At 39.9% G+C, this 12,972-nt stretch overlaps 1 protein-coding gene across 14 annotated transcripts in view; it reads left to right on the top strand.

Annotated features, from left to right (window-relative positions):
* IWS1 (interacts with SUPT6H, CTD assembly factor 1) overlaps positions 1-12,972 on the top strand; it is a 58,784-nt gene that overhangs the window by 10,969 nt on the left and 34,843 nt on the right. For 13 of the 14 annotated variants that reach the window (XR_009211903.1, XR_009211907.1, XR_009211906.1 and 10 more), the window contains 2 exons: positions 10,166-11,234; positions 12,330-12,519. Coding sequence is in view for 5 of the 14 variants with exons in the window: in XM_032145589.2 (XP_032001480.1) it covers positions 10,166-11,234; positions 12,330-12,519 (1,259 nt within the window). In the remaining 9 variants the exon portion in view is untranslated. The remainder of the gene's footprint in view (positions 1-10,165; positions 11,235-12,329; positions 12,520-12,972) is intronic. The other variant, XM_058434324.1, reaches the window with a different exon arrangement.

The raw sequence follows: 12,972 nt of genomic DNA, 5'->3' as shown, positions 1-12,972 counted from the left end.
CTCTAACTGAAGCAGGGTGGAGAAGGAATTCTGTATTTCTGGCTACAGCATTCTGGAGTGGAGTCAGCCTCACTGAATTGTGAGATTGGAAGGAGGGATTGATCTTGGTTCAAATAGTCTCTCTTGTGGAATTTGTGTAGACGTTTCTTCATTTGCCCTTTGCCGTTAGGACCATTTATAGAGGCTTTACGTGGTGGTTTTTAATAATTTTCACTGGGGAGAAGGTCAGTAGAACTTCTCATTCTGTGATGCCAAAAGTCCTTATTTGACTTCATGTTTATCTGTTACAGATTGGTCAGACTTTTGCATATTCCCCAGTTTAAATCCCAAAGGGACCCATTATGCTTCTGTTGTCTGTTAGTGCAATCTGTATTGGGCCCATTGAGCTCTTTCATCTCATGGAGTTTCCTCTGTGTGTATGGGTGAGGTCCTCTGGGTCCTGCCTGTGGCCACATCTCCAGAGACAGCAGCCTTGTGTTGCTTTCCTGAACAAGAGATTCTTAGCAAGCCAGTTGTGGATATTTGGGGGGCATGCCTGTATATTAACAGGACATTTAGCATCTTGGTTACTGGGCATTAAATGAAATGCTAGTAACACATCTTCCCCATCATTGATGACAAACAGCTCCTTGAATTTCCCACTAACCCCTTGGGTGAAGAACCAGAACTGCCCTTGGATTGAAAACACTGAAATGGACAAATGAGGTGTAATAAACATAAGAAAGGAAACAAGAAATACTCAACAACGTAGAAAATGAGTGATTAAATAGAACATTTATAAGAATGGCAATGCAGCTATTGGAATTGCTTTCAAAGAATATTTACTGACATGGAGAATTGAACATGTTACTTGTGATGCAGGATTTTTTTGGAGAGTGCCACTTCCTGTTGGCGGGAAACCTCTGGAGTCAACAGTGCCCCTGCTTGGGCCTTGCTGGGCTCTGGGCTCGCTTGGACTCGCCTGGACTCACCCTGCCCACTCGGCCTGGCAGGCTGCACTTGGTTTTTGCTGCCGGCCTCTGCAGGCAAGACAGGTACAGAATGGCAAGGGATGTGTGAATGAGCAAGTGCAGGGTCTGATTACAGCACACAGCCAGGCAGGTCAGCTGTTGCAGCGGGCGGGCAGCTCCAGGCACCGACACAGGTGCTGGCTCCTTGTGAGGCTGCAGGTGGACCCAGTGTGCTGCAAGCAATTTCCATAGAAGGCACCAGTGTCCAGACGAGGGGGATGTGGTGGTGCCTGAAAACTCGGAGATGCCAGGAACTGCAGAGCCCCAAGGGTGTCACAGCTCAGTTCCCACCACCAAGGGCTTGGCGAGCAGGGGCATATTACAGACCTGCTTTGGAGATTCTCGAGGTCTGGGCTCTCAAGAAGCACTACAGCTCTTATTCGTTCCTGCTGCCCACAGTGTTGGCGAACAGTGGTGTGTCATGCCCAGTGACTTTTTCTCCCCCAGTGCTGGGTAAGTGGGAGGGAGGGGTACAGTGTTACACTCCTTTTTGCATCCTCCGTTTGGCGGGTCCCAAGTGCTTTTCCTGCATCCAAGAAGACTGAGGTTACACGGACAACCGAGAGTGAGCAGGGTGGGGAAGAGTTTTATTGAGTGACGGAACAGCTCTCAGCAGCGAGGGGACTTGAAGTGGGCAGCCCCTACCCAAACGTGTGTTGTCCCCAATGTGTGGCTAACTGGGGTTTTTATAGGCTCAGACCTGGGGAGGTATGGGCTGTAGGTAGCCTTGGGAAAGGCAACATTTGATTAGTTAAAAATTAGCATTATTCAGAAAGAACCACTCAGGAAAGAGCAGGCAAACGGGAATAAAGGTTCTCATTCCAGTCAGGTGCTCTAGCAGCTCAGTTTTCAGGGTTTAAGCTGTGTTTGGCTTGAAGGTCTCATTTCACCAGGGACCCACCCCTATCTGCCTAGGAATTTGTCTGCTTCCTGCCGCTATTACTTGAAAGATACAGGCTATTATTGTGATTCTAGGTCCTAGTTTAATTTTTTTTAAGTAAATTTACACAGAGAAGAGATTGAAAGGACTAACATGTAAATGATGGTGATCTTTGGGTGTGATTTGCATTCGTCTTATTTCTGCAGTGCTCATTAATGTTTCAAATAAAAGGGGAAATAATTTGGTAGAATACTATGCCATTTTATATGGTAACCCATTTTTATAAGCATGCAACAGCTAACTCAAAATGTACTAAAAAATTCAAAATTTAGAAGAACCTTGTGAAGAACCCTTTTGTGTAAATAAAGATAAATTTTTCTTTACTAGCTGTTTTTTTCTGTTTTTAATTTATCTTTAATATATATTCCCTTACTAAAAAGTTGTAACTGTTAGGTACCGAATTGTCTTTTCCTAATAGATTAGTTGGAAGCATACATGGAAAGGTAGTTGCTTAAATTTGAAGAAAAGGTATTGCAGTTTAGATTTCTCAATCCAGAAGCCTGTAGAAGTTTTACACATCTTTCTTTGAAGATTTTGTATTCCCAACTACCTCATACCTCATGATATGCCTGAGATAGTTGACATTTTTTTCTCTGTCCCCGACTGTGTTATTATATTTTTTTTTTTTTTTTTGAGACACAGTCTCACTCTGTCACCCAGGCTGGAGTGCAGTGGTGTGATCTTGGCTGACTGCAACCTCTGCTTCCTGGGTTCAAGCAATTCTCTTGCCTCAGCATTCTGAGTAGCTGGGACTACAGGCATGCACCACCACGCCCAGCTACTTTTTGTATTTTTAGTAGAGACAGGGTTTCACCCTATTGGCCAGGCTGGTCTTGAACTCCTGACCTCAGGTGATCCACCTCCTTGGGCTCCCAAAGTGCTGGGCTTACGGGTGTGAGCCATGGTGCCCGGCCAGATAATTAAATCTTTAGATTGGAATGCATTTCCCAAAAAATTGGCACTCTTGCTTAAGTTTATATAATGTGTGATAATTTATTATGTCTTTCAATAAACATTTTTGAATGTTTATTGTTTACTAGGCATAGCAGTGCAAACTTAAAACTTTAAGGTGTCCATGTGGGTGCGGCAGACCTATAAATAGGTGACTACTATATAGTGCGTCATTGTAGAAAGGATACATACCAAGCACTGAGAGGAAGGGAGGATGGGCTTGTTAGCCAAGATATTTCAGCTGACAGAAGAATGAGAGACATTGTCAGTTGGAGAAACAGGTTGGGGTGGTGATAGGGGTGGTGGTAATTCTGTCTAGCTAGAAGAGCAACAGGTACAGGGCCTAACATTAAGAAGGACCTGATATATTTCAGGAATGATTATTGTGGCTAGAAAATGGAATAGCTTAATGGAAGGTAATGCTGAATAATTAAGTTTGGGTTAGATGGCTTCACACCTTTTGTGGTAGGACAGATAGGGAAGAAGGGGGAAAACTCTAAAAATATTTTTGAATAGTAATCACTGGAAATGTAACTTTTTAATAAAGCAATTTGAGCACCAAGTGAGGGGTGGCCGTCAAATGTGACCTGGTTACAACTAGTTGCCAGTTCTAATTTTTGTTATTTTTACCATATATTCTTTTAGACAGTATTTTTGCCAATTAGCTGTGTGGTTTTGATTCAGCTGGTTTCTGTTTCATGGAAATTGTATCAAAGGAAATGCTTATCTTAACATCTAGAAGCCTGTAGATTTTATCTATGTATAGAAGTACCTTCCTGAGCGTCCCACAGGAAAAAATGGAGTGTGAAACATTGAGGAAGACGTTGTTTGGAAATGGAACCTGGCTTCTCGTGGTTCTCTGACTGTAAGCAAAGCACAGTGGGCCCAGCCATCCGCCCTTGAAGTCAGTGACAACTCCTTTAGCTCCAACATTACTTGAATTGAGTAAAAGAAAAAGTCTGCTCTTGTTTGGATCTTTCCACCAGGAGGTTGTGTTAGTGTAAGGAAAGCATCCTTATTGGGGACCACATCAAAACAACTAGAAGATTTGTCTTGGCCATTGCTGTGCTATTTCTTACTAGTTCTTTTGATTCTATCTACATTTTCCTGTTTTAGTTTTCAGTCTTTGTCTTTGATTCTAATAATGTTTAATACAAACATTATTTTCCATTTATTTTATGTTAAGCATTGCTTGTGGGGTTTCTTTTTCATTTTAGTGAATATATTTTGAGTGTCTTTTTTATGCTGCAGGTAAAAGATACATTTTTACAGAATAGCCTCTGATCTTAAGGTCAGTGTATCAGATAAATGTAAATGAATGTGTAAATCACCTTTCAGTGAAGTGTGAGCGTACAAGATGCTATGGGGATATGAAGGGAGGGAATGGCTAACCAGGTCAGCCAGCTGTCACAGGATGTATTTGAGCTGAGTCTTGAAGGGGTGAATGTTTTGTAATTAATAATTAATGAGATTTTGTTATTGATGGTGCATAACATTTATTGAATATTCACAGGCTCTGTGCTAACTGCTTTGCATGCTTTTGGTCCTCAGAACTGCCCTCTATGGTATAGATACCATTCCTAATTCCATCAGATCAAGGACATGGAAGCTTTGAAGAGTTAGGAAAATGTCCTTTGATCACATAGTAGAAAAGAGCAGAGCTGGGGCTTGGACCTCAGGTGTTTCTGACTCTAAATTCCATGACCTTAACTGTTACATTATGTTGCACAAAGTCCATCCATTCTACCTAGCGAGAAAGATGGAAGAGACTTCAGGGTGCGAATATTTTTGGCAAGTTTTTAGGCATGAAAAAGACAAGGTAGAAAAAAGATTGTTGGTAAAGGGAACAGCATTTGTAAAGGCGCAAAGTTAGTAGTTCCACTCTACTGGAACTGGAGTAGAATTTCTAAAATGTGGTCAGAATCATGTGTACCACATGTCAAACTTCAGATTCTGTGACACCTTTCCCAGATACAATGAATTAATATCTGGAGGTGAGAAGCACAAAAGTTTGTATGGTTTTCTCCAAAGTTCCCCAAGTGATTCTTATGCATACTGAAGTTTGGGAACTGCTGGTGTAACACATAGGGTTGATGGTGAGTGGAAAGAAGTGAGTCTAAAGAGGTAGGCAGGAGTTTGCATCATTATTATAAAATCTTAAACTTGGTTGGGAGGCCAAGGCAGAAGGATCACTTGAGGCCAGGTGTTTGAGAACAGCCTGGGTAACACAGACTCTGTCTCTACAAAAAAAAAAAAAAATTATCCAGACATGGTGGCATGTGCTTATAGTCCCAGCTACTTGGGAGACTGAGGCAGGACAATCTCTTGGGCCCAGGAGTTCAAGGCTATACTGAGCTATGGTTATGCTACTGCACTCCAGCCTCGGTGACAGAGTGATAACCTTGTCTCAAAAAGACAAAACAAACCAAACAAACAAAAAACAGGCTTTGTGTAGAATTTTTTTTTCTGGTATTCATCAGTAATGCCTTTGTTTCGGATCTTATTCTAAGATCAACCAACTTCTGATAGACAGGGGACACAAGGGACGTTCTGGTTTATAACTTCATTATGTTAAGTGTGTGCTTGGGAGTTTCTCAAAGTGTTGCAACACTCCAGGAACTACATTGGATGGACAGTATTATGTTATTTTACTGCAGGGTTTCTCAGATTCTTTCATGCTCATTAAACTGATACGCATTGACAAAGTCCAATATGATAGTTTCAGCTATATCTTCTGGAACTAAGGTCCAGTGAAACATGTTTTTGAAAATGCTCCTATAGATATTTCCTCATGGAATGTACTGTGTGGTTTAGTGCTGAGCATTTTACCAGTTTATAATGGTAGAGTAGTATGCAACATCAAGTACTTTGAGTTTGACACTTCTGACCAGTAAAGAAGAAACAAAGTGTCCTGAGTTATTTGGGTCTGTGCAAGTTTCCATTTGACGATATAATACTTTGAAATTTGAATACTTTACAAATTATTATTTGATTTATAGGAGTTGTATTTAAATTATTATTTGATTTATAGGAGTTGTATTTACTTTGCAATTTAAGACTGTCAGTTATATCTCTGTATATTGTGGCCCTGGTCATAAGAAGTGTGGTTATTCTTTGTAGACTGAGATAAACAAGATTATTTATTATGATGGATAACCAGTAGTTATAACTGCAGTGTGAATGATGGCTAAGAAGGAGGTATGAGGCATTATCGATGTTTCTTTTTTTTTGAGATGGAGTCTTGCTGTGTCACCTAGGCTGGAGTGCAGTGGCGTGATCTTGGCTCACTGCAACCTCCGCTTCCTGGGTTCAAGTGATTCTCTTGCCTCAGCCTCCCAAGTAGCTGGGACTACAGGAGCGTGCCACCACGCCCAGCTAATTTTTTGCATTTTTCGTAGAGACAGGGTTTCACCATGTTAGGCAGAATGGTCTCAATCTTCTGACCTCGTGATCTGCCCGCCTCGGCCTCCCAAAGTGCTGGGATTACAGGCATGAGCCACCGCACCCGGCGGCATTATAGATGTTTCTAAAGCATCCTAAGGACCTTCTGAGTGCTCAATTTCTTTTACCATTGCAACTAGGAAATGTCTTACATTATTTTAGAAGTGACATTAAATGTCCGTTTCAACTATTGATTTGTTGTACTCATCTGACTTTTAAAAAACTGTCTTTTGGATTTTTTTAAGCTTGCAATTTAATTGCCAAAACCACTCTAAAAACTTTGGATATTGTTTTGATAACTTTTAAGCTTAACTGTAGAATTTCCAGCATACTTGTCCCAAATTCTGTGGTGGTGTTGTCTAAGTGTATTCTTTAGCTCGAGTCTATTTAAACTAGTACCTTTTTACTGTAGTGAATTCTCCCCTTTTTTGCCCTGTCATGCCATACATAATGCTGTGTTTTTGTGAAACTCATAAAAAATTCATGAGGATTCCTAAATTTTACAATCATTGTCTTATGCAGTGTCCTTGTAAGGGTTTGTTTTGGAATGCTACACCATGCGTCAGGAAATCTGGGGTAGAGCGTAGCGGGTGAGTTTTGGATGACTGCCCAGTGTCTCTCACTTCTTTGGGAGTGACTCCCAGTGCTGTGCCCCGATCCAGCTGTAACTGATTGAGTCACAGTTTCTAATACTGCCTTGGCCAGTTAAGTCATCTCTCTTGGGGATTTATAATTTAGGTTCTAAACAGATTATAGCTGAGTCATGTTACTGATGGTACTCTAGTAAAATGATCCTTGAGTTCCCTTTTCTAAGCTTTCTGTGCTGCATTGGTACTTAACCTTCCCGAGTGTTTAGTCATTCAACTCACTTTGATCCTGAGAAGATTGTTCTTTTTTTTCTGGACTTAGCTAGAGATGATTTCTATTGTTTCAACTAAAATAAATCAAGTCACACATAGACATGGCGTTAGAGTTATGTGATGGGTATGTCATGGAAAGCATTCCAAAAGCCAATTATAATTTTCCTTTTTGCCTCCTGCTTTAATTGCCTCTGCTGGTACTATATGCCTCTCTCTACCCTCCCATCTTAACTCAGCCATTACAAACTCCATGCAAACATGCCTGTTGTCTGCACATCTTTTTTTTTTTTGAGATGGAGCCTTGCTCTGTCACCCAAGCTGGAGTGCAGTGGTGCAATCTTGGCTCATTGTCTGCACACCTTATTTTTGCAGCTTAGTTTCATATAGGTGCACTTCCAGTGCACTTTTGAAATATCATATACATACTTTGTGAATAGTGCATGTCACACTATACTGTTACAGTGTGCTTGGCTGGCTCCTCATTAGACAGCAGCTCTTAAGGTCAGGCCCTGAGACATACTCAGCCTGGATTCTTGGCGTCTTGCACATAGTAAACATGAAATAGACATTCTTGTTGGATTAATTTTTCCTCACCTGATGTTATTCCCACTTAATGCCTTTATTACTCATTTAACAAATACGCATTGAATATCCCTTATCCAAAATGCTTCGAATCAGAAGTGTTTTGGATTTAGAATTTTTTCGAGTTGTGGAATATTTACTTATACATAGTGAGCTATTTTGGCGATGGAACCCAAGTCTAAACACGAAATTCATTTATCTTATCTACATAGCTCGAAGGTAATTTTATACGTTATTTTAAATAATTTTTCACATGAAACGAAGTTTGTGTTGGGTGCTTATGTGTGGAATTTTCTATTTGTGGTGTCATGTCAGTGCTCAAAAAGTTTCAGATTTTGGAGTTGTCTGAATTTTCAGATTAGGAATGCTCAAACTCTACCTAGTGTGTGTATGTACTGGAGATCATTCTGCACTCTGAGGATACCTCAGGAAAACAAACCAAAATATGTCTGCCTTCCTAGAGCTTACAATCTAGATAGTTAAATTTTCCATCTGCATTCTTTTAAATTATGAAGTATGGCTAAAGTAAACTTTAGACAACATACAGAGTATTGTACTGTAATTGTAAGATTCTATGATATCTCTCGAGTCCCAATACCGTTTTAATAGATAAGTGCCTGTTTCAGTGGGATAATAGAGCTTGTGACTGACAAGGAATCTAATACAGTACTGTGCTGAGTGCCCGGTGAGAACTCAAGAAAAACGTATTTACGAATTTTGAAAAGTGTATGATTTTGGAAACTTTCCTGAACGTGCTATATGTCAGTGACTGTGTATAGCAATGACTCTTTCTTTGCAATGCTGCGCTGTCATAATGGTGATAAAATACAAAAAAACTCTTCAAACATTGGCTTTGTAGGCTTATTTTATAATTTTTCATATTCTTTTTGAATTTGTAGACACAGCATACTTGGGTTAGTAAAAGTATGGGTTTTATGAGAACATTTCCATGCCATTTATTCTGTCATTGACAAGAATTATCTTGTCACTTAACTGTTTCATAGCATGATGTTGGGCATATATATTATTAAAGGCTCTTTGGTCCTTGAAAATTGGTCTGTGGTAGGTTCACATAGCTTCAGTCATGTATCTAACAAGAAATATTTGGCTCAGTAAATTTTTAAGAGGGTATACTCAAACATGGAAATACTTTCACTTTTTAAGCTAGAATATTATTGCCATGTTATTTAAAGTTGAGCTACCAGATGGGAGAAAAAATTCACCGGATCCTAAAACACTTGTATTTTGGCATGTTTAATTTTGTATATTTTTCTCTGCATTTTAAAAACCATAGCTATAATATGCACATATCAAGTTTGTACCCCAGAGCATGTTTTCAGAGTAGTTATTTCAAGTAACATTATGTGTTGGTATAGTTAGATGAATCATGTTCTCCCTAAAACTTAAGCTTTCTTGTTTCTAGGGTTACTAGACACAGGACCATGACTACTGTAAGCCTCAATTTTGTTATCATGAGAAGTACCACTATGAGGAGTAAATGAACTAACAGGAGAGAGCCTGTTGTGGTATTGGCTCTTAGTGGGTACTTAGAAATGTTAACTTCTCCTTTCTTTGTTTGCTTAAATTATCTTGGGAGGAGGTGCCCATATGTTATTTGACCCTTTAAATAAAATTAAATTTTATAGTTCTTTTCCCTTAAATAATCTTAACCTTATAAAACCCAAGAATGTTCCCATGTAAAAGAACTTGGTTACATGTTTGCTTGTATTTCTTTGAAAAATAGAGTTATTTATTTTTATTTTTATTTTTGACAGTCTCACTCTATCACCCAGGCTGGAGTGCGATGGTGCAATCTCAGCTCACTGCAACCTCCGTCTCCTGGGTTCAAGCGATTCTCCTGCCTCAGTCTCCTTAGTAGCTGGGATTACAGGTGCCCACCACCACGCCCAGCTAATTTTTGTATTTTTAGTAGAGACAGGGTTTCACCATGTTGGCCGGGCTGGTCTTGAACTCCTGACCTCGGGTGATCCACCACCTCGGCCTCCCAAAAGGCGTGAGCCACCACATCCGGCCTAGAGTTATATTTTTACAAAACAGAAGTATGTATGAGAAAATTCGCCTTTTAAAAAAGAAAAAATCCAACTCTTCACGGTCAGTTTTCTATAGTAATCTGAGAGCATGCTTTACAAATTTGTTTTGATGAAGGCTGGTTATATTTCCCCATTTGGGGATCCAAATAAAACCATTTCACAGATTGGCTTTCTGTGGGGGTATTTCTATATGGGTATAGGACAAGAATTCTCCATTTAGGTGCACATAATCCTGTATTTAAAAAAAAACTCACTGAAAAAATGTAATGTTTTACTATTAAATTTTTTTTTTTTTACACTTTCCTAATTTTTTCCCACTTTATTTTTCAGAATGAAACTAGTGATCGAGAAGATGGCCTCCCCAAAGGACATCATGTGACAGACTCTGAGAATGATGAGCCCTTAAATCTTAATGCTAGTGACTCTGAAAGTGAGGAGCTTCACAGGCAAAAGGACAGTGACTCTGAATCTGAGGAACGTGCAGAGCCTCCTGCAAGCGATTCTGAAAATGAGGATGTCAATCAGCATGGGAGCGACTCTGAGAGTGAAGAGACCAGGCAATTACCTGGTAGTGACTCTGAAAATGAGGAGCTTCTTAATGGGCATGCAAGTGACTCAGAAAACGAAGATGTTGGGAAGCATCCAGCCAGTGATTCTGAGATTGAGGAGCTCCAGAAGAGTCCTGCTAGTGACTCTGAAACAGAAGATGCTCTAAAACCTCAAATCAGTGACTCTGAGAGTGAGGAACCCCCAAGGCACCAGGCCAGTGACTCCGAAAATGAGGAGCCTCCCAAACCTCGAATGAGTGATTCTGAAAGTGAGGAGCTTCCTAAACCTCAGGTCAGTGATTCAGAAAGTGAGGAACCCCCAAGGCACCAGGCCAGTGACTCTGAAAATGAGGAGCTTCCCAAACCTCGTATCAGTGACTCAGAAAGTGAGGACCCTCCGAGGCACCAGGCCAGTGACTCAGAAAATGAAGAGCTTCCCAAACCCCGAATCAGTGATTCGGAAAGTGAGGATCCCCCAAGGAACCAGGCCAGTGATTCTGAAAATGAGGAGCTACCCAAACCCCGAGTCAGTGACTCTGAGAGTGAGGGGCCTCAGAAGGGGCCTGCCAGTGACTCAGAAACTGAGGATGCGTCCAGACACAAACAGAAGCCAGAGTCAGATGATGACAGCGACAGGGAGAATAAGGGAGAGGATACAGAAATGCAGAATGACTCCTTCCATTCAGACAGCCATATGGACAGAAAAAAGTTTCACAGTTCTGATAGTGAGGAGGAAGAACACAAAAAGCAAAAAATGGACAGTGATGAAGATGAAAAAGAGGGTGAGGAGGAGAAAGTAGCGAAGAGAAAAGCTGCTGTGCTTTCTGATAGTGAAGATGAAGAGAAAGCATGTAAGGAATTACCTTGGGCTGTTTATCAATGGCTTTATTGATTGTCTAAGCTTGTAACTGTGGACCATTGTATCCTCTTGGTATGTCAGATCTGTGTTCTGTTATTCAGCTTAATATTCTAAAATATCAGTAGGACACTCATTTCCCCTGGTTATCATTGGCTAAGCTTAATAGTGAGTTTCCTTTGAGTTCTATTAGCACATATTAATCTCTGACTGCCTCAAAGTGATAAACCACATGTCAATAGGAATATAAAATACTGTTTTTTTTTTTTTTAACTGGAAGAGGTAATGTTTCAAAGAAATAGGTTTACCTGAAAACCCCTAACTGTATTCATTGTTAGCTGTGGGTCTCTTTGACACTTAGTTCACTAGATCCCATCCAAACAGTAACTGAGTTCCCACAGGTACATCTTTTCATTTGTTAAACATTGTTGAATATTCAGATACAGGGAAGCTTTGAGGGGATTCTATTTAGAGACACCATCTCTCTCCAGAGTGTTTCAGTCTCTACTATCTAAGACTCCATTTTCACAGATAGTAAGTATTACTTGTTTACTTTTTTATGAAACCTATCTTTTTTTGGAAAAGACATATTTCATTATAACCTGACAGTTCTTATAGGAGAAGGAAAAGGTACCAGACATGCTGTCAATTTGTTAAGGGAGATGAGAAATTTCAAACTGACCAGCACTGATAGAGGAATATGGAGACTATTCCTAGAAAGAAATATGTAGTCCTTTTTAGTTCAGTCACTACTAGGCAACATAGAAAGGATGCCAATTTTGCCCATCAATCTAGTTTTAATTTTCTCGATTTCCCAAAAGGAAAGGTGGCTGCTTTTATATTGATGATATCTTTCTTCATCTTTTGGCCACTTTTTCTTAAGCAAAATAACAGATAATTTGTAAGATGACTCTGAATGAGCCATTTAGTTATTTTAAAAATTCTAAACCATGTGTCAGGAGGCCCTTTTATTTTATTTTATTTTATTTATTTATTTTTGCTGCATACTGCCATTTTAAAGCACCTGTTATGCTTAGTAATACAATGGCTGTGATAAAATAAAATTAATGATGATTTTCTTTTTCAACAGCAGCAAAGAAGAGTCGTGTTGTCTCTGATGCAGATGACTCGGACAGTGATGCTGTATCAGACAAGTCAGGCAAAAGAGAGAAGACCATAGCATCTGACAGTGAGGAAGAAGCTGGGAAAGAATTGTCTGATAAGAAAAATGAAGAGAAGGATCTGTTTGGGAGTGACAGTGAGTCAGGCAATGAGGAAGAGTAAGTGACAGTATAACATGAGTTTTCAGGGGTTCTTAATTAGGCAGTAGAGAGGGGTCTGTGTTATAATACAATATGTCCTGCCTAATTGCATGTCTTTGGGGATTTAGTATTTTAGTTCCTGAACGGAACACACTACAACGTGGGATAATCTCAGAATTCATCTCAGAATTAACATGTTAAGTGAAAGAAAGCAAAGAGGACATACATGATTCCATTTACATGAAGTTCAGTAGGCAAAATTTATCTGTGGTGTTGGAAGTCAAGGGGGCAGTTGTCTCTAGGATGTTGATATTAGGGGACCAGCTAGAAGGGGCCAGAGAGAACTTTCTGGGGAGGCTACATGAGTGTATAGGGTGCCGGTTACATGAGCGTATACATTTGTTAAAACTCATTGAACTGGACACTGAAGATCTGCACATTTTACTGTACATAAATTCTATTTTGAAAAAA

This window comes from Hylobates moloch, unplaced genomic scaffold (genome assembly GCF_009828535.3).
Source record: "Hylobates moloch isolate HMO894 unplaced genomic scaffold, HMol_V3 SCAFFOLD_24, whole genome shotgun sequence".
Taxonomy (NCBI): domain Eukaryota; kingdom Metazoa; phylum Chordata; class Mammalia; order Primates; family Hylobatidae; genus Hylobates; species Hylobates moloch.
This window is presented reverse-complemented; position numbering and strand designations above follow the sequence as displayed.